Here is a 22,205-nt window from a genome sequence, read left to right as displayed (position 1 = left end):
GTTGGGTTGACGGTTGGACTCGATGATCTTAGAGGTCTTTTCCAACCTCAATGATTCTATGATTCTATGATTCTATGAAAATGTGCTGTATCTTCTCCATGAACTCAAATGCCTGTCAGTGGGTGCATCCATCCAAGGCCACACAGAGGTTACATGGAGTCCTGCTCTTCTCCTGCCCATTATTGTTTGGTCCGTGGAAGCAAAGCACAGAGCTCTTTCCTCATCTTTAGGCTTTTACTTGCACAAAGGTACATTTTCATCTGAACGCTGTAGTTGTTCAGACAGAATATACATCACTCAAAGCCATGCCTTTAGTTTGCAATACCTTTGTGTTTACAGTTAAACAAGTACAGATTTTTGTATGTGTCTTGACCAGGTATGCAGAAATTACTGACCCAAATATGCACTGCTAGAAGGGAGGCAGTACCTTAGAAATTTTGGCTTTTTCTAGGAAACAGTCACTAACACCACATCTCATCATTCCCAAATGTACCCACACATGAAGTATCAGCCTAAACGTCTCACACCAGACCAGGGACAATCGCAGCCAGGGTAGAGCTCAGCAGGCTGCAAGCAAAGATTTCTTCCACCAGTGCTAAAACCCACATTACATGAGAATCAGTACAGGAATGGGGGGCGTCATCAAGTCACGTCTCAGACACACAAACAAACTACCAGGAGACCGTTCCTGCAGCAAACCAAAGACGCAAGTGGTTTCCTTCACTTTGTTCTTGAATCAAACAGTGTGAATGAAAATGTTAGGATCCTAGCAACAAAGACTGTGCATTCATGCAGAGAAAATCCAGGGCGATCAAAGGAGCAAATAACAACTGTTACATCAAACTCAGTGCTTGAGGACACCACTGCCTTGCTTTGCCCAGCCCTGTCCCACAGGTAGCAAAGTGATCTGATGGTCACAATCCATCTTCCCTGAGCCCCGCTTGGCCCCTTCAGCCCTCCTTAGCCCCACCACCTCAGCCCAGCAATCTCAGCTGTACTCAGCTAGAACCAGCTTGTTCTCAAGATAAAAATCTCTGTAATATGATGCTGGGGCCATCTTGTGATAAAGGCTTTCCTAATTTTAAAAAAGCTACCTTTTTCTTCTGTTTTAAACTGGAGAGACCACATTGCACACTTGGATACTTAAACCCATTATCTGTAGGAGGTAAAGGCAGTCCTTCGAGGATTACACTCACTTGCTGCCAGATTAGCGAAAAATCCTGCTTCACACCTGATCAGCTGTCAGAGATGCAGTTTTGGTCCTCATCCCAGGGGCGCCTGGGATAGTGCCTGACATTTGTTTAAATGCTGCTGGTGGTTACAGTGCTTCCCAAATGCTGGGCACAGCAAGAAAAACCTTCCCAAAATTGTAACTATTCACAGCTGGTAAAAACAATCAAAAGCTGTTGTTTTTAAAAATAATAAAAAATTTTAGGAAACAATTAACCCGGGAGTAATTTACCAAATAGGTCAATGCTGCCAAAATAGCTAGAGAACAGAAAAACATGGAAGATCAAAATCGTCCAGTACTCAGTCAGACATAAAAGCAGAGGCAGATTCTTTTGCAGGGTCACAGTAAATGAACTGTAATAAATGTTCCAAGTACTTTGATGGCTTTGGGTCTTAGAAGAAAAAAAGGACCAAAAAAATCTCCCTTCTCCTTCTAAGCCAGTCCGTGGCATTCAGGATTTGGCCCCATGATGATCTGACAATGTCAGGCAAGAACGAACTACATCTGAACGTGAATTAGTGACTGAAATATTGCATGTTAGCTGGTATTCCCCAAACACCCTACACACACCATGACCCTGATTCTCAGGACACGCTGCTACTCAGAGGAAAAATCAACAACATGATTCATTAATCTGATGAGTATTGGTTTATTAGTGGTAAAAACCCATATTTATTGCTCACTTCAGAAATTCTATTGACATTGGCAGGAGCTTTTGGGCAGTAAAAATGCCTAAATTTGGCATCAAAAATATGGGGTGACTACTCTCTAGAGGCACCCAGCCGTCACTTTTTCTTGCTTGGTGAGAAAGCTCTGATTAGACTGACTGACCTACCTAATGCCAGGTGACGGGATGCCTTCCTTTGGGGACTTATAATCTCTAAATAGGAGACTTAAAATTCTTTTCTTCCAGAGCTGCATTTCCTAATGTGCTTAATTTTCCTTCAGAGCCTAAAAAGCCAGAGCAAGACCTAAAAGCTACAAAGAGTGCAGATACCGCTAATGCATCAGAACAAGGTATGGGTTGGGGATCTCGGTGCTCTTTTACAGTACGCCTCCCAGTCTAAACTGCCTGCCGATGCTTATAGGAAGCAGTTTGACACTGGTAACACTTACAGCTTTACCTCCCCTGTCCAACCTCCTCTCTACAGCCTCTTTCCCACCGAATCAATCCCATTACATGAGCACCTGCGACGGTGCTTGAAGGGCATGTGTCAACTCAGAGAAGAGAGAACGCCCTCTCAGTTTAATTTCTGCCTGAGCTTTGGGTGAGTTCAGGTGCCATGAACTTCACAAGGCTGCGTTACAGCTCTTGGCAATTTCCTGTGCAGGGCATATGCCCTGCAAACCCTTTGAAGATACTGTGAGGTAGATGGACACCCTGCCTGCAAGAGCACTGGGAATGGCTAGCCCTCAAGAGCCCTCCTCTTGTGTTAAAGGCTCTGCCAGAAACACAGCTAACATGCACCAAGGCAGCATCTTTTCTCTGCTCTTGCTATGCTGTTTCCTTGGGTTTTCTGCTAATACTGTTAGCTCCCAGCTTCCTTGCTCCTTGCAGCCTAGGGTATAAATCCAGCCGATGTGCCTCCTTCCCGCTCCAGCAGCACCAGATTGCAGGGGAAGACTCACTGTGCCCTCTGTCTTCTTTCTTTCAGCACAGCAGTGTGGAGCAGGGCACCGTTCAGCCCAAAGAGAGCCATTCATACTGATTTTTTCAGCTGAGTTGTTTTGTTTTTCTTCTGAACTCTCTTTCAGCATTATCCCATTAAAACTGTCTTGAGATCTGAGTTTTTCACTGGCTAGCTTTAGGTGGTAATTAATCCACCAGACAGTTTCATGATGATGCTTTCCAAAAGGAGAACATCCAGCAATAAAATACAAGCTTGTGCTGTGCAGCAATGAATAGACTGCACAACATTCCCTTTCAGTGTACACAGCATGTCAGGCCATCCCCAGGGCTATGGGCAGGGAGGATAGGAACAAGACTGAGGTGAACGTGGAATATATTTTATGGCAGTTTTTTGTAGATAGATGGAGAAGATAACGGTGAAGGCTCTTTTTCAAGACAATTACTTCTGTAAGCATGTTAACAATTTCGTATAAGGATATTTAGGATGCAAATTTTGCAACTAGAATTGCCTCTGTTCTCACAACAGATGATACATTTTAAAAGTAGTAGTAACTGTGAGATGAGCCAAAGTTAGATGAAATCGGCACCTCCCAGGTGGTGCTCTCCCCAGCTCCCCTCAGCTGAAGCTCTAACGCCCCCTGCTCCGGCTCTGACCCGCTCTCTGAATCACTGTTACCTGAAAGTTTTCTTTCTGCCAAAAGCATTTCAGTGCTGTGGTGGACAACACATATTTTATTCTGGTCTCAGAATGGCCATCTTTTATTTCCAGATGTCAGCTGATTTCCATTTATATGGACTTTCTAACTGCTTAATTCCACTGAGAAAAGATGATGACAAAATGGAAACTGCAACTGGCTGGTTGAACCATTTCATAGGTCTGAGACATCTGTCAGGTTGATAGGTGTTCCTGGCCAAAGCGGAGAAAGTATAGGGGAAACGCTAAGGCTACAATAGGCTGTTGTCAGCACCATCTGGAGGGCGGTGTGATACTGTGTCACACAGGCACTCGTGCTACACAGCCACACAGCACTGGAGGCACTAATGGCTCCACGGATGAGGATGTTTGTAGACGCCCTGAGGAGAACACCAGTGTCTGGGTTGCCTTAAACAGTGAGCGCTATTAATGGTGCTTCCATGCGTGTCACACATTCAGCTGCAGTGATTGTGTCACACACCCACCTGCAGTGACCGTGTCAATGTTCCTACAGGGGACGCAGTCCGCAAAGAGTATCAGACATCTTCAGTACCAACACCCGCTACACAAATGGCCACCACAACCCCAACACCAACAACCATGATGACGGATCCTTCCACCACAACACCAAAGCCAACGACAACACCTGCAACAACCAGAACCACAACAGTTGCAGCTGCAGCCAAGACTCGAGCCGGACTGCATAGGGTCAGAGATATAGGTCAGTAGCATGGCTCTTTGAATTGCTTTCCTCCTGACCTACAGCTTTCCTAAAATTTAAAGAACAAGACATGCAGCTGAATATACCATGATTTAGTAAACCATGAATTCAGCAATTTAATGTAGAAATATTAGGAGTGGATAAAGAAATTAATTCCAGCAGATGGGCTGGAGTTAGAGTTGTTGTATAGCCTTCAAGATACATACAAAATCAGTGGGTCTCACGTAAACCCAAATGTGTGTAGATGCTCCAAGATGAGAGTTCATCTGCAGTAAGCAGTACAACTATGGATGGTCTTTATGCTGGCATATAAATTGATTCATGGGGGAAGTAAGCTCTCCATCCCCAAATGCTGTCATGATTTTCAGGTATAGGAGTCAACAAATCATTCTTTGATTCATGTGTCTGGACTGAGAGTTCAACAAATAAGTCAAGATTCATTTTAGAATTAATTTTGTGATAACTTTCAATAAATGAAAGTTGTAATATATTTTTTGTAACAGCTTTTGAATTTTAAAGATTAAAGCACTGTGAAGGAATTCTCTCATAATTTTTGCACACCTGGTTTTCCTTAACCTTTTCTTCTCTGTTTATTCTTATTCATTAATTGGGGGTTTTGGTTCAATAGCTGAAAATTAAAATCTCTTATTTTTAGGTTCTAGCAGTATCCACCCAGCATATTCATCTGTGGTAGCTGCAGCATCAAGTAAGTATGGTGAAGAAGTATGTGCCACAAGGCATGCAGTACAGTGTATTTTAAGGCAGCAATGATTCAGTAACCTTTCAAGCCTCAGCAAATTCAATGACTGCATCCAAGTCTGGATTTAAACAGAAAAACAGATGCTTGGCCTGAATGTCAGAGATGCTGATCACCCACAGCTCTGGGGAAGCCTTTCTAGTGAATATCTGTGCATTTCAACCTTGACAAATGCTGGGTTTTGCAACACTTGAGACAAAGTTTGTGCTGTTTGAATCATGTTTTCCTATTGCTTACTTCTGTCTTACTCTCTCAAAGGGAGACTTGATTTAGTTGTAAGATACATGATGCAGAGGGCTGCATAGCCATCTAAACATAGGGCTGAGAGACCTGAAATGCCAACTTGATGTTAAACCAATGCTCTTTCGAAAACCTCAGGCTGGGGTTCTGAGTCTGGCATAAATGTGATGTTATTCCTGGCATGCCACTTGCGTTGTAGACAGCAGAGTGGCGGCTGCTCAGAGCTCTGCATCTCGATGCAGAAGCCTGCTCCCATTCCAGCCCACAGCCTGCAATGCAAGTATTTAGAGGTGTTTTCCCGTACAATGTGTAATTGCTCAGCTGTGTAGTCAAGTAAAGGAGAATATTTTCAACTGTTTTTAAGTTTCTGAGTGTGGGGATATGATTGCTTTTGAGTGAAAAGGGAGCAGGGCCATCATTAGGTTTTATGCTCTGTTGCTATTTCTGAGTGCCTTGAACTCAGCTTTGCTCTCACATACGTAACTGCAGCTGTCCCTGATGCCAAGTAATTCAGAGCCAAGCACATGGCAGGGCAGGTATCTTTTGGGCAATTCAGGTCTTGAGGGAAAGCATCATTAAGTCAAATTTAGCTGCGAGCCCAGAATAAGGGCAGGGGCTCGAGGGGTTAATCTTACCAAGTCAAATGTGCAGGTATGTGTATGGCAGGATTTACAGAAGTGCCAACACAATTCAAAGGGGTTTAAATTCAGTGAGAATCTGCATCATTCGGTACCTAATGTGCCTGTAAGCCTGGTCCTGCTTGTTGCTCTCTTTTTCTCTTTCCTATTCCCGCAGGCTGAGCACGGAAGAGGCTATTATTGTCTTTACTAGCAATTAAGAAACCCTGTTTGAGGTTCCCCAGTCAGCGAGAGATGCGTGTTGAGAGTAAAGTTCTGGCAACACTGAAATCAGTGGGAAGGTTGTATTTGTCTTTGATAAGACCAAATCTTTAGTCAAAAAATGAAAAAAAAATAAAAAACGACTCACTTCTTCAAGTCTTTCAGTGGTCACTTCATCGCAATTTGGATCCATGTTTCTTCACAATTTTCTTTACTGAAGTTCTAAACACAAATTAACTCCCAAAAGATTGAAGTAATCAGACTTAGGGACAGGTTATTGTGAGCTGGAAGCGTGGTGGAGACCTACTTCTGATTTCACAGACTTCATTTCTAGGACTATGTCCAGCATGTCTGTAATCAGTATCTGGCTTCCTGAATTCTCCTGATCTCTTCTTGATTCTAAAAGAGGAGAACTGGCTAAAAAAAAAATACAGAAAGTACAAATACAGTTTTGAAGCAATGACCATACACAAAGCAGTTTATCAGTTTTCTCTGTCTGAGGAGCCTTTAGGACTCACTCCTATTATTCAGGCCAGAGTTTCTGATGATGCCATTGGCCTTAACCAGAGTTTGGCTTGACCAGACAGAATCAAATGTTCTCCTGTCCATCTTGGCTCACAGGGACTCGCAGATCTACCTCTCACAGGGCATTGGTAGTTTGCCTGCAAAAGATACCTCAAAAGTAAACAGCCTTGAAATGGAGCACAGTCAGAATGAGCACGGCTGTGGCTGCTGTTAGCTCCAGCATTTCCATTTCTAGCCACTGGCACTGGCGAAAGTTCACAAGGGCAAAAGAAAAGCAGGACTTGCCGCTTAGAGCATTAGAGCAGGGGCTAAACTCCTCCGTCCTAGCTCTTGCTCTTCTTTCCTCTTTATCTTCTGTTTGTCAAAGATACAGAAACAGGAAAAATATCTGAGACTCTGCTCCATCGCAGGACCCCTGCTGTAAAGACTTGATGTGGCAAAACTGCTAAATGAAAAACCACTGATGCAACTAGCATGACATTTGACAGCTTATTCCTATCTGCCCTACTGGCGAGTGTAGCACCTCACCAGTGCAGTATACAGTAAAGGACGATCCTGAGGGGGAAGCAGCAACGGCAGCGGGCTTTCAAAGTGGATGCAAACTCTCTCCTGCTCTGGGCACAACTTCAACTTCAGCCACGCTCTGGTACAATGATGGCTTCTGCCTCTTTCCAACAGCAGTGAGCCAGGCACGCTCCCAAGGGCCACAAACCCACTTGCCCTCTCCCACCCCAGCTCTTCAAGCAATCCTTTCTTGCACAGCTGCTTGGACCCTAGATGAGGATTGGGAATAAATCTAGTGCTCCTGTGAACACTGCAATCATAAGCCATGTTGCGATCCTCAGTGCCATGCTGAGGCACTGAGCTGGCAACCAAGCATCAGGCAGCGAGTGCCTGGGCATCCAACCACCTCCCCCACCCCCCCTCCACCACCACTGTGTTTGCCCCAGCCAGCAAAGGCGTGGCAGAAACCAGCTTGCTGGGGGATGGTGGTAACATGCCTTTGGGGGGTACAGCAAGAGGGAACAGCCCCAAGGCCTGGCACAGTCAAAAGGAGCATAGAGAGAAATCCAGGTTGCTAACATGGATGTGGAGGGTAGGGTTAATTCATTAAAAGAGTGGCATAAAATACTTCTGATACTGAGCTAATCTCTCTCTTACCCTCTTGTACTCTGTGTCTACTGACCTTGTAAAGAGTGTTACATACACATTTGGGCTCAGTTGTGGCAAACCCGAAACAAGGCGAGCTCTCAGGCTGAGTTAATTTTCTTCCACCTCTTTGGCACGTACCGATCTGCGTGGAAAGCATGCCCTGCACAACCACATACAACACTGCTGCACAGACAGACTTTACGCTCCAGAGCCTGAAAACCCAGCCCGGGCTAGCCGTGGTCCATCCGGAGCCAGAGCTACAAGCTTACAGAGTTTAAAAGCCTTGCCAATTTTGGCAGATGAGCCTGTTATTTCCTTAAACAGGATCTCTTTGGCTTCTGGAGTTTACAAGGTCTCTCAGGAGAGCTCCTAGAAATCCCATCAAAGGGCTCCCAGTGGCCTGTGAATGTTCGAATTTGGGTCAAACACAAGCTATTTGCTGTCACCTAATTTTGCAATATCAAGTTCCCAAGGAGCAGCAATTCCTGTTTTCTGAGACAACCATTAAAATGGTCTCGTTTATGATATCTTATTGATGAAAATATCCCAGGGGCCCCTGTCCAGTGTTCACAGGAGTCAGCTAGAACATTCCCCCTGATTTCTCCAGGCTTTGGAATTAATCTTTCTGGGAAAACTAATGAATACAGGCTTGTTAAAGAATAGGTTTGTTAACAAGCTTGTTAAGAATAATTAATGAAATGAAAGGCATGATTAAAGACATGGTTTTCGTCTGCAAATGCTTTGAGCCTTTAGTATTTTTGAACAATGTGAATTTAATAACCCAATCACCTTAAAAAAAAAGCCTTTTGTGTAGACGGTGGTAAAGACGTTTCAGACACATGAATTCTCCCACGTTATTTTTGTCATTGTCTCATTATTTACAGCCTGCCTGCTTGCTTGTGTCCACTCACTCTCTGCAGAAAGGGTAGTATCTGGTCTGGGAGGTCATTTTGGGTTTGGGGCTTTTTTTAACCTTCCTTACACAACCAGCACAATTGGATGGTACTGAAATAGAAATAAACATAGCTAACCGGTGTGAGTGAGAGAAGGAAAGTTATAAGGGAAAACAAATCACAGCAGTAACTACAAGCCTTTTAAATGCAGACCAGAGACCTGTACAAGTAATATTCATAGCTGTAGGGAATGTTAACTAGATTAATCTATATGACAGACAAAGCAAGGTAATCCTTTTTTTAAGCTGGCTCAAAATATACAGAGTTAACATCTGAGAAAGTATATTAATGAAAACTCTATATATGAACCATTAACTCTGATAGCTATAAAATGAGACTCAGTGAAAAACCCAGGCAGCAGTAGTCCTGAACCAAACATGGTATAAATCACACTTTTCCATTTTGATGTCTACTTAGGACAGGTTCAGGCTGCACAAGGAAGAGGACAGAATACAGGTATGTCCTAAGTTTATAATAACTAGTAATTTTTATTGCTAGAATTCTAGAAAACCTTGTGTTGAAGTTACATGTAATAACCAATGTAATATTTTCAAAGCATTCAGGGGCACTTCCACCTCTGCAAGTAACAGGAATATTTTACGACCCAATACAGGTAAAGGCATTACTATCCCCTCTCTAATTCCTCCCTGTAACTAGTTCCACCACTCACATCTACTGAGTCACGCAGTAATGTACTGTTTTTCACCCCTAACCACGTTCATAGCAGGATGCAGTGAGAGCAGATATCACACTGGTTATTGCATGACAATAGTGTAACTTTTAGGGAAAAAAAAGAAACAGGAATAATTAAAATTAGAATTGTTCTCAAAATAGTATTCTAAAACCATTTATAAAGGTCTTTTACAACATTTGCTGTTGCAAAATGAGAAGGGAACTTTGTGTCTGTGTATGTTTGGGGGATGAAGGCCTGACCCTGAGAGGAGATGCATGCTGCTTTCAGTTTCCAGGCCCTGAGCATGATCAGCATCTCAGGACCCACTACCACTTGTTCAGTGCACAGGTGTATAATTATACTGCACAGCACCTACTAACATTTAAACTTTTTTCTTCTGCTTCTGCCAACCTCTGTCAGCTTTTAAATTCCTTTTTTTTAAATCCATAGTTTCCATCTTCCTTTTCCATTTGGTTTGAAAACGTGCAGAAAGAGAGTTCGGGGCCACCACATCCCTTGCAATCGTGCTTCTCTCTCCTCGCCCACTGGCGTCTAACCTCTCGCCTCTTTGTCGGATCATGCAGGTATTCAGCGCCAAGAGCCTGTTGCCGCCTTCTGGAGGGCCACCGGCTCTCCAGCCCACCTGGGTGAGCAAGATTGCTAGCAGCAGATTTTCTGCTCTCTTTCATAGTTTTAGCAACCTAAAATTAGCCCTCAAGCAGTACCGCAGATTGTTTTCATGTGTCCTGGAGGAGGACCAGGGCAAGCCTTGCACACTGAATGCCAACTAGCAGCTTCCTGAATACGAAAGGCAAAGGACAGCTCGGTCACTGGCGAGCTGTTGTTTCAGGCTGTGGGAATCAACATCTACTGCAGTATTTGCAATTTTCCTTATTTGTTAGTCAAGATGAGGAACAAAAACCAGCTCTGTGCAGACTATCAGGTCTGTGGAGCTAAATCTTCTGTTTCTGTTGTTCCCAGGAGCCTCCAGGCTGATTGCGACTGTAGAGGTTGCCTTTAATACTGAATGTGGAAACATCACCTGTACTTTCTTTCTTCCCTGGCTGTGCAATTCACCATCCTTCACCAGCAAGCAGCCCTGTCAGTGGGTGCTCTGCAAGGCCACCGACAACTTCCTGGGGCTCCAGAGCACTCAGTACACATACAAACACTAACACTCCCTTGATGGGACAGCAAAGTGTCTCAGAGATGGATTTTGCCTGGGAGCAGCCAGAGCAGGGTGAGGGATGGGAGCCGGAGTGGCAGCAAGGCAGGCAGGGCTGCCCCTTGCTGACAAGGGCTGCAGACCCACAGAGCCCCAACAAGAAGAGCAGAGCAGGTCCAGTGGTGGTACCTGGGGCTAGCCACCAGCCCAGGCTACCAGGCAAGTCCCCAGCAATGAGGCAGGTCTGACCGAGGCAGGACACCAGACCAGCAAGGCAGTCAGGATCAGGATAGTAAGGTACAAGACTAGGCACAGATGGAAGGAGCAAAGGCAAGGGTATGCGCTTACGTGCTTGACCCCGAGCAGCCCGGGCGGAGGCCTCAACGGATGCTTCCCACAACCCTTGCTCACCAGTGCACCCAAGCCTGGGCCAGGGCAACAGAGCTGTGCTGCAGGGGAGCTGACCTTGAGCACAAGCAGCCAAACCCCCTGGGGAGGGAGAAGCTGCAGAGCCCAATAGTGCCCCCAGGGCCCTGAGGGTTTTGGCGAGAGCTGGGAAGAACGGGAGGAGTATTGCAACAGGACAGAGCAACGTGGTCGTTGAGGTTAGAGGACTTTATTATGCTAGTGTTATGCCAGCAGGACTTTCTGGATAATATGGGCCAAGTAAGTTTACCCAGGAATCTCCCCATCAAAATAACAATTTATAGTCGATCTAGTTGCAGCATATTTAAAATGGATACACTCCTCCTCCTAAGATTTACTGTTCCCTCTCTTTTATACCTCTCCTCCTTGTTTCAGTCTCCTTCTCTTCCCTCTGGTTTCCATCCGTGTTTGTCTTTCTCATACCCTTTTGGCCATACCGATGTCACAGCCATTTCTTTTTTTTCTAATCTCACGGGTTTTGTGCTCCCCAACTCCCTTTGCTCTTCTCAAAATCCAGTGCCCACCTTTAGAGGGGAGACAGGGGTGCAATATTTGCCTGTGCAGAACAGCAGAGCAAATATGCTGCCTGTAAACATGCCAGTCATGGCAATGCACTAATTACGTGACACCACATATAGGGCAGGGATAGCCTGTGATGACAGACCTGCCTTCCTGGCAGGGCTGAAATGGGAAGAGCCCTAACATCTGGACCAAAGGATGTGCTGGCTAATCATCAGGCTAGCCAGATCTTTGCCAGAGAAGCAGGGGAACACAGTGCTGAGTCTTGTTTAAATCAAAGTCAGAGTTTGACCCCACCTAATTGCTTAAGGCACCTTAAGGTCCCCCCAAAGGTAATTACAAAGCATAAACTTTCCATCATGAATGATTCTGTTTTCTCCATCACAGAACAAGAAGGGAAAAACCCACAAACACATACTTGCTATATTCCCAATGAGTCCTGATCTTTTTTTCAGCCCAGGTTTTGGCAGCTCGGATGTGTTGCTTCCAAGCAGCCAATTTTTCTAACGATCAAAGGGAAATTCCTGAACAACTCCTTGCTTTCTTGGAAAGGAGAGTTGTTTTTCTTGATCCTACCAAGCGCGCGCACGCTGCTCTGCAAACAACAGTGATCAGTTCTGCAGGTTTGGCCAGGCTGTCGAGGAACTTCCTCTCATCGGCTCAGGTTAGCAAAAGGGTGTGCTGGGAAAACACCCACCCCAATGCACTGGTTGCCTGCGTAGCTTCTTGCTGTACAATCTTCAGAAGGTCTCAACTCTTCCAAGCTCTTAACAATGCACATTAACTCTCTTGAAATCCTATACTCACTTAGCCCAGAATTTTTTTCAAGACAATTATACTGAAGAGTTGTGGTGGTGGTGTCTTTTTTTTTAAAGACCAGTCTTGGAGTATTTTAAACATCAACCCTTGATTTCTATGGGCATCATCAAGTGGGGAAAAAAAAAAAAAGCCCTAGCTACTTATAAGAATAATCATTTCCCTTTCAGATATGTATTCCATTGAAAGCTTGCTTTGTTTTGTGTCTAGGACTACATGCAAGAAATAGAGCTTTTGCCTGGATTTACAGGTCACTCAGAAAATTGTATATTCTGGCATATTTGCAGCCAGCTACCCAAAACCCTTAGCACTTATCTAGTGCTTTTTGTCATTAAGAAGGAAAAAACAGGGTCTTTCTCACCACAGAAAGTTTTAAAAGGGTGTGAGCCATGAGAAGGCTGCTCGAAGAAGCATCAGACAGCTCTCACCCATAGGGATTTGGACAGACTAGAGCACCTGTGGTCATCTGAGTTGAAGTGGTTCTTGAGAAGAGCGAATCTAGAAAAACTTCAGCATTGCTCCTACTGGCAAAAAGCAGCCTTTTCCTGGAGTTACCAAAAAGCATCTGCCTGGGTTTTTTTGAGCTTAAACCATCAGAGAAGTTAGAGGAGCCTGTGCTGCAGTCACTGAAGATAGTCCCTAGCAAGGAGCTGGCAGCAGATGCAGACCTGTGATAAGTGGGACACGCACGTCCCCTCGCTCGTGTCCTTCAGCTCACATCCCTGCTTATGAAGAAGAGCTGGCAGATCTTTGCACGGTTCCTTGGCTGGTTTCACCTGCAGTGCAGTTCCTACTGCTTTAAGCACCTTTTCCCCCTGCAACTCACAGAGCAACATATTTATACAGAAGGCTCAAGAAGTCTGGGGTCTTCTTCATGATTTGCTCCTTGGCTGTTTTTTTCAGCTGGTCAAGCTGAAAAGTAGCTTCATATGAATCTTTTCTTTTCACAGTCACTCTGCCCCGGGAGGGTGAAGCACACCTTTTGAGATTACCTACTCACAAGCTGGTTTCACTGAAATCTGTTGTTGTTCTCAGTGACAGCGTTCAGGAGACACGTTGGCCACTCTGATAACAAACAAGCACCAGCTCTTCTTTATGGATAGGGTCCTCTTGCTCTGCAACCAGCACCCCTCGCTCCAGTCGCTGCTGTTTCCTTATGACTCCGCTGAGGGATGTACAAAATTCTGCCAAATGACCCTGCCCAGGTGGATGATAAACTAGGAATATTCCTCCTGTCTTTCCTCCTGTTTCCTCCCCCGTTACCCAGGCCTGCCCTTCCTTTACCCTACTTCTCCTCCTAAGCAAAATCACAGCAAGACTTCTGTGTGTATCATGACTGAATTCTCAGCCCTTCACTTTCCTCAGTTTTTAGATTCTTCATAGGGTGTCTAAGCAGTGCCCAGAATAAGGAGGGAAGGGTGTCTGGAAAAATCGCCTTAGCAATGAAACATGATGGGGTTCCTCCTACCCCAAGGGAGACCACACATCTTAGTCAGTCATCTGTCTCATGCAACAAGTCTCCCTCCCAAAAAGAAGCTGATAGCTCCTCGCTGGGATAGCAACCGAAGGGCAAGGTCAATGCTCTCATTAGGCTGGAGGACACTGGCAAGTCCAAGACTTTTTCCAAGCCTACATTGTGGTTCACCCATCAGCTCTAGTCAAGAGCACACTAGCTGCCAGTCTGGGTAGGGAAACTCAAGCGTGGGAGACAGTATGGATTCAGTGGGCCTGAGATACATGTCTTCGTAAACCACCCTGAGCAAACCCGGAGATGGACTGTCAGGGGCCAAGGCTCTCACCAGTGCTCCTTGGTACTCTTCTTGTCCTAGTCGGCTGCAAGGGCTTTCATCTGGCTGTAAGCCAGAGTAAAACACCACTTTTTGGGAAAGAACTTCAGCAGGCTCCAAAAACAGAGACACTTTGGGGTTTATTTATGAAAGCAGCAATTTTGATGAAGTTTTCCATGCCTGATAAGCTGCAAGCAAAATGTAGAAAACTTCCTTGTGTTTGGATGGGTTGAGGGGATAGAAAAATCCATAGATGAGAGGAACTTGCAGATTTTCAGCAGAAAACAATCTAAGCCAAGCAAAAGTATACTGAAGTCAGTATACTTGCCTGAGTATCAGTGAAATTTAGAGGAACAAGACCAAAACAGATCTGAAGAGGTGTATTTAAAATCATAAAAAAGATTAGTGCTCTGGAGGCAGTGATACGAAGCTCCTAAATATGGCTTGAAATGTGCACATAAAGGTTTCCAGGTTTACCGATTTCCTTAGGTCCTAGTTGTTAATGATAAGTCACTGTATGAACTGACCTTTCTAAATTGAGTCAGAGCTTTGTAATCTCTTGTAATTCCATTATTTTTGGTAATCTTTTTTCTTCTCTTTCATGTGTGAAAGCAGTGGAAACAGACTCGTGGAAACCTGGATTGAGCCTTTTTGACACAGGTAAATATTTAAAGCATCCAGTAACTAGTCTGGGAATAATTGGTTTCCATCACACATGGGAAAAGCTAACTCTATTAATCGGGCCCATGACACTGCTGATAACAATCTCATTTTAAGGAGTAATTACAGTATTTAAAATGATAAACCAGGTATGTAGTTTACATCTTAGGAGTTAAAATTATTCTGTGCTTGCATCAGTCTCGAATTCCTGCCTAAAGCAGGAGCAGAACAGATGAGCTCCGGAAAGAGTTGGCAGCTACGCTGCAGGAAAGGGCTTCTAGCTACTGAAATCCATTTGTAACTAAGAAGGTATTTTGGGAATGCCACAGCTGGGATAGCAGTCTAGAGTTGCAATCAATGAAGAAGATGACAGATTATTCTGATGTCAATGTACTTAGGAAAGACACTCAAATAAGAAAAGGAGGGTTTAAGCTGAGCATAAAGAATAATGAGCATCATTGAAATTTTCTGCCATTTTAGCCTTAAAAACTTACAATACGGAGATTACAATATTTTTATAATTACTGGCGAGTGAGGGGAAAAAAAACCCTACATTTGTAGCAGGCTCAAGTAGCAACAAGACCAAGACTTGCGCAACCCTTAATCAGGAGCAGTTACCAACTGCAGATTCTACATGTTCAATATTTAAGGGATCCCTTTCCTCGGGAACATTTAAAGCAGACTACACCAACTACAGGCCAATTCATTACAGGGTACTCTCTCTCTTACAAGGGGCTGGACCATCCAATATAAGATGTCTTTTCCATCACTGGTTTTGTTGCTGGAGAGGGCTGTGCTGGTGGCCCTCGTAAAGACCATTCCTTTGAACGCTCTGCTTACTTCAAAGCTGAGGCATGACTAATCCTTGGCACTGGCTGTGACGAGCAGCACAGCCCATATGCATTAGCTTGCAAATCCAGCATCAGCAGCCACCGTCAAAATTTGCATCATCCCAAACACGAACAGATCTCCCTTCTCCAGCAGCGGTAGTCTGAGCCAGAGAGAGGAAGCGTTTCTATCTGCTGTAGCTTAAGCCTTCGGTGTGCTTATTTAGAAAAAAGCTACAACACTAGGGCCAGGGGTGCAGGGGGGTATTTTGAGGCAGAAAATGACAGATTGCATTAAATGCAATGAGAGGTTGGGCATGGGGGAAGGGATGTTGTATTAATAGTTTCTCAGCAACTGAAGTGCCTGTGTAGACTAGTGTGATAAAGTCTGATGAATTCAGATTGTCACTTCAAAGGAAAGGTTTCTAGCGTGGATGTAGGCACTGCTGTCTTACTTAAATGAATGGGAAATTAAATCAGCATGGACAGCTGTGACAATCGGTGGAGGGAACTTTAATTAGCATGGAGTAGACTGCCCATGCAGCAAGTTGAAATTCCCATGGCAATAAAAACTTTAAATTGGACTGGCGGAACAGGGAGGCCCATAGAGACTGACCACCTCCCCAATTAGTTGGGGAAGATTATTTGGTGGGTGACCTTATTGTTACACTAAGCACAAATCAGCCAGCTGACCCACAACCTTCAAGAACTGGTAATTGCACTGGCAAATAAAAATGAAAAGTGCTGCCATCGCCTACACTTGGGTTTCCCATACCGACAAAGCTAATGTCAGCTGTATGCCTGGGTAAGGAATATGGATTTTATTGGATGCAGATAAATGCATGAGGCAGATAACTATGAATTAGCTTCCCTATACAATTTAATTCCTAAAATGAATGACACATGTTCATATCTAATGTCACTATGGTGTTAAAACCACCTACTTTCTGTTCTGCAAATAAGGCAAGTGGGGGAAACTGCACATATGGGATACCAAGCTGGCACATATGAGGTATGTGGTGTGCAGGCTGCAGGATGAAGCGTGGCTTTGGTCTATTACCGAGGAACTGTTATGTGCCCATGTAATTAAAGCCTGTACTGGAACACACGCAGTCAGGAGGGCAAGCTGCCGACTATTTCAGGTTTTAAAGAAAAAACCACAATCATTCTCATCCACGTGGTTGACAAAGAGCGGCTACGTATGGGTCCAAGTCATTGCTTCCTTTGTCTCTCTCTCTCTCTCTCTCTCTCTCTCTCTCTCTCTCTCTCTCTCTCTCTCTCTCTCTCTCTCTCTCTCTCTCTCTCTCTCTCTCTCTCTCTCTCTCTCTCTCTCTCTCTCTCTCTCTCTCTCTCTCTCTCTCTCTCTCTCTCTCTCTCTCTCTCTCTCTCTCTCTCTCTCTCTCTCTCTCTCTCTCTCTCTCTCTCTCTCTCTCTCTCTCTCTCTCTCTCTCTCTCTCTCTCTCTCTCTCTCTCTCTCTCTCTCTCTCTCTCTCTCTCTCTCTCTCTCTCTCTCTCTCTCTCTCTCTCTCTCTCTCTCTCTCTCTCTCTCTCTCTCTCTCTCTCTCTCTCTCTCTCTCTCTCTCTCTCTCTCTCTCTCTCTCTCTCTCTCTCTCTCTCTCTCTCTCTCTCTCTCTCTCTCTCTCTCTCTCTCTCTCTCTCTCTCTCTCTCTCTCTCTCTCTCTCTCTCTCTCTCTCTCTCTCTCTCTCTCTCTCTCTCGTCGCCCATAGTTTCTGCATCAGGTAAACCCACCATAAGCAGCCAGCACTGCCAGCAAAAACAGCCGTCTTGCCTCACAGCCACCCTCTGCCCAGGCACCTGCGTGGCCAGAGAGTGAGCTGCATCAGGGAGCTGGTCCAGCCCATCATTAACCTTTTGCTTTCTTTCCAGTTTAACTCCGCTCTTTCCCCCTTCTCCTTGCGTCCCACCGACACCGGGCAGGCACGGGGGCTGGTAGCAGGGCAGGAGCAGGCGGGAGGGTGCCTGGTGAGAGGAGAGCTCTGCCTTTGGGTGGTGGGGCTGCTTTGCGCCTCCTGAAAGTGTCCTTGGGACTGTGCCTGCAGGCATTTACACACAGGCAAAGCGAGGGCAAAGAGGGGTCACTGCCAAATCATACTGGCGAGCTTTTCCCCTCCCAGATTTGGGAGGCCGTGGTTGCTGATGGAGTGGCAGGGTCACCAGATGCAAGTGCGCAGCCCAGCCTCAGCCTGCAAGAAACAGTTTGCCCCGTGGCCACTTCGTTCAAAGTGCTCTCCTGCAGCTCCTTCTCCTTTGCTTTACTTTGCCTGGCTGCTGAACCGCCCTCCTTCACATCTATCCAAAGAGCAGCCATAGACACATACCAGCCTAAGTCCAAAATTCACTCTCCTCCTCTAACCCTGTCCTGTTTCCCCTCCCTGTGCCACTGCTGCTTGCACCTCTTGCCACTGGTGCCTCCCCAGGTCACGCTCATGCCTCTCCGTGCCTGCTGGTAGTGGGTTTGCTCCCATCGAGTATTTTCAATTAAAATACCCCTCAGTCACCCATACCCCACAGTGCCTCACATGACAGAGAGTTTATCTGTCGGGACCAGCAGCTGCACCTCTACAGGATTTGCCTCGTGCCCTTCCTCAGGCCAAAGGCAGATTTGGTCCCTGGCAGCAAGACTTTCAGGCCTGGGACAGGTCAGAAATGTTTGCTGCAGCAGATGTCACTGGACAGAGCTGTTTTGCGTCACCCCTGTTCCAAAAACATCACTTTTCCTCAGTCAGGAGTCAGTGTCCAGTCTCAGGCAGCGCTGCCCCAGCACCACCGCTCTGCCTCCCCCTGCTGATGTTTTCCCCCATCCAAATGGGCCTCCTGTGGGCAAGCACACACCACCAGGAGCCCCTCTCCCCTGTTCCTTGCCTGGGAGCTCATCCCAGTTGTGCAAATGAGGGGCAAGACAAGAGGCACAAGCCAGCAACGTGCTGGACAACAGCTCCAGCTGGGAGGGACGAAGCCAGGCAGAGCCTGGCTCATCAGCCTGCCTTCAAACGGGGCCAGCCTGCTCTGGCAGGAGAGGGCTGGCTCCACTAACCATGGGGGTGAGGCATTTCTGGCACAAGAGCCAGTGTCAGGATGGATGGAGAGCCCCTATGCTCTGTCCAGGAAGTATGTGCTCCAAAGCTTGGGTAGGAGCACAGGGAGGCTGCACGTAGGGGCTGCAGGCACTGCAGGGCACCGCGTGGGCCGTGACAAAAAGCGACACCAGCACTGGGGCTGTCCTAACCCGGCTGGTCATAGCCAGGGAAATTCTCAAACAAAACACACAAAGAAATCAGTAGCTCTTGCCATAAACACAGTAGGGCTAATCTTTGTGCCCTTTACCTATTTCATTCACACGTGACCACGTGGGCTCCTGTACAAGGCCAAGCCCAGTGCTCCAGCTGTCTTAGTGTCCCATCTCTAGCAACAGGCAACAACAGATACCTGGGGATGAGCAAAGCAGAGGGAAATCACACAGTGCTGCTGTTAGCAGGTCTGTTTAGTCCCTGCAGCAGAAATTTTCTTCACTGGCAGCTGAATTTAAAAACAAGAAGCCAAAGCAACCTTTCTGTCCCGTTAAGGATGCTGCAGTGTGCTATAGCCTTCCGGTGGGGGAACAAGCATCGGGTCAGCTTTACGTTAGGCACTACATACTCAGACTTAATACAAACTTGGCCCCTGACCCAAAACTATGTGCAGCTTTCAGCATGCAGGTGGAAGGACTCAAAGTAGTTGTATTTGCCCCTTATGAGGGGTGGATCATTAGAAGTAACTGGAATGGAAATAGGAGTGGTGATGGAAGGAGCTGGAGCGGGTATTTCCTCCCATTTTCTTGGCTGTTTTCTGCATTATTATGGCTTGGTCATTAATATCTTTAGCAACCAGCTTAGGCGGTGCATGCGCTTAGAGCTGTTACACCTCCCATCATATTTAGGTGGTGACCTTTGCTGATGTCCCTTTGCCACCTTCTCTCTTTACATACACTGATGCTTTCATGCTTGGCTTGCTCGTGGCTGGCTGCTGTGGAGAGACAAACTCTGTGGCACCTAGTAATTTCTTCTCTTTTTTCTATATTAAGCTCACACTTTCTAAACTTACTTTCTTACTGTCTCTCTGAAGTCTGTAGTCGTTCCTCGACTTATTTGGTGATGAAGATTTAAGGAAGTCTTTCTCCTCCTTTTTTTATAAAAATTAATATGCAGTTTACAAAAATAATAAGCCATTCTGCTGTTCTTTCAACCAACTGCTTCATTGGTGAGTGTTCGGTTTGGGGCTTGTCTGATCATTGCTGTCTCTTCTGAGGATTATCCCAGCTAAATCCCCTTAATCTTGTCATGCTGTAGCGAAAAGAAACAGCTCTTTGCCCTGGCTCAGGAGGGAGATGCTGTATTGTAGGAGATTCTCACCAGACATTCAAGTCATGAGTGAAGTTCAGCATTTTCAAACGTTCTGACGCCAGCCTGATGATGCCCTGTGCATCTCACAAGGACATAAATGTATGTTCCCAAGGCTGCTACCATCCAAATATCTCAGGGCCTCAGCTAAAATCCACTCGTGACCCATAAGACTGTTTCCCATGACTTGACTGTAGCTCTCTGCCACCATTTACCCTGTTTCTTTTGTGCTTTCCAAAATAACTCAGTCCTCCAGGAGCACGTGAGGAGCTGTGGCTTGCATTGCTTCCCCAGCTGTAACACGGCGGGGTGAGTCGCTGCCCGTGCCTTCCTCTCCAGACGGAAAAGCAACGTGTTAAATCTGTTGCTCATCTGCTTCGGACATTGTGCAGCTCATTGTAAAGCATGGGTGAAGCACGGCAAGCCAGCGGGATGGCAGCGCCGGTTCTCTCATGGGCAAAGTGCTGGAAGGTCACCACCCCGCACCATGGCCACCAGCCTTTGCACCTGAGGAACCCTCTACTTATGCATGCTGCTCTCAAGCCCTCGCAGTGAGGGGACTGACTCGCAAAGGGGAGTCAAAGTTGGTGCTTGGAGAGATTTTGGTGACACTTCTAGAAATGCCTCTGCTCTTGTTTTATCCCAGAAGCGATGTAGGTGGAAAAAGGTAAGCTCCAAGCATCTGCTCCCCATCCTCGTTTCCCTCCCACATCAGTCCTCAGGCCAGGGGGGACTCTGCAGCCACCCCGTCGCCTGCTTCCTTCCAGAGTGAGGGCAGCCACCGAGCGCACACCGATGGAGCCTTTCCTTCCTCTCTCTAGGCTTCAGTTCAAAGGAAGAATTGAATCCGAAGCCGCTGGAGTCCATCTCCCAGAGGAACCCAAGTATGTACTTCAGAATTAATTTCATAATTAAGCGATACCATTTTATTAATTACACGTTGCTAGAATGCATTCAAATTAAATTACAAAAGGTACGTTTTCAAGAAAGCCTAAGAAACTCGAGGAATGGATTTTTCCCTTGCAGAGGAACAGCAAGCGCTCTCCGCCAACCTCTCTCATATATGTAATTGCTTTTTGCTTCTACAGGGAAGGAAATAACAGCCAAGATTTAGCTTACCTGGGCAGGGAGATGGTGGCTGCTCACCGCTACCTCTTCCTGGGCAGTATCAGTTCCACGTTCCTGGGGCGCAGAGCTTCACTCAGGGACTTTGATGGCGGAGAACAGCAAACCAATGTGTTGCGGCCAGGGTTAGATGAGCGAGCCCTGCTGACCAGAGCAGCTCCCGTGGCTATGCTGAGTGCAGGCACCCTTCCCACAGCAGTGGGTGGGAGGGAAGGAAACCACCTGAGAAAGGGACCCAACACCTGCTGCAGCAGCAGCAAGGAGAGGGGGGATGCAGAGGGAGCATCGAGGATCCCTCAGTCCGGGGATGGAGATGTAGGGTCCCCTGCTCTGAAAAGGAAATCTACAGCCCTTTATAATTAAAGGCAGATTTGCCCATTAACTCATCTTTACATGGGGCCCAGAGTAAAAGGAGAAAGAGAAAGCAAGCTCTGAGTGAAGAGATGGAGTCTTCCGCTGCCTCCTCAAGGGAAGCCACCCTGGAGAGGGGGCTTCACCCTTCCACTGGTGCCTGGGTCCTTTCTTGCTCATCCTCCAGCAGCTGAACGCCGTCTCTCACAGAACTGGCATTTCAAGGACTCTTCACATTAACTACTGAACCAAACGTTTATATATTCCCAGGCATTCCTCCTAATGCTTAAAAGTAATTTTTTTCCCTATCAAAGATGTCAAATACACCTAAAACTGATACAGAAATAAGAGAAAGAGGAAGAAAAGGGGAAGGATCTGCCCTACAGACCCAGTTGCACTGCAGGAAAGCAGAGCTCAGCGTAGCAGAGGCGCAGGCAAGCACAGCTATGTTTCCAGCAGTTGAACTGAGATAAGGCACATCAGAATCAAAACTCTCATCCCACTGATACGTCTAGGACCATAAAAGCTATAGTTCACGTCTTGCCTCCCTGCAAATGAGAAAGCGCTCAGCTCCCTACAGAGCACCTTTAGCCTGTGCTCTTGCAGGGTCCCACTCCTGCTGTCTGAATCCTCCCCAGAAATTAAGTCTGTATATAAGTGTGTGTAAATCTCTGCATGCCCAGACCCTGCTGGCTAACAAACTCCCCACTTTCCAC

General features: G+C 46.2%; 1 protein-coding gene across 1 annotated transcript in view; it reads left to right on the top strand.

Moving 5' to 3' along the window:
* The window catches only part of VIT (vitrin), a 42,197-nt gene that overhangs the window by 14,474 nt on the left and 5,518 nt on the right, over positions 1 to 22,205 (top strand). Inside the window, exons 6-13 of the mRNA XM_009283793.1 lie at positions 2,180 to 2,248; positions 4,070 to 4,276; positions 4,932 to 4,982; positions 9,160 to 9,198; positions 9,299 to 9,355; positions 10,000 to 10,062; positions 14,741 to 14,788; positions 20,835 to 20,897. Of these exons, the coding sequence (XP_009282068.1) occupies positions 2,180 to 2,248; positions 4,070 to 4,276; positions 4,932 to 4,982; positions 9,160 to 9,198; positions 9,299 to 9,355; positions 10,000 to 10,062; positions 14,741 to 14,788; positions 20,835 to 20,897 (597 nt within the window). The remainder of the gene's footprint in view (positions 1 to 2,179; positions 2,249 to 4,069; positions 4,277 to 4,931; positions 4,983 to 9,159; positions 9,199 to 9,298; positions 9,356 to 9,999; positions 10,063 to 14,740; positions 14,789 to 20,834; positions 20,898 to 22,205) is intronic.

The sequence above is a fragment of the Aptenodytes forsteri genome, unplaced genomic scaffold (assembly GCF_000699145.1).
Source record: "Aptenodytes forsteri isolate BGI_AS27 unplaced genomic scaffold, ASM69914v1 Scaffold309, whole genome shotgun sequence".
NCBI classification, from domain to species: Eukaryota; Metazoa; Chordata; class Aves; order Sphenisciformes; family Spheniscidae; genus Aptenodytes; species Aptenodytes forsteri.
This window is presented reverse-complemented; position numbering and strand designations above follow the sequence as displayed.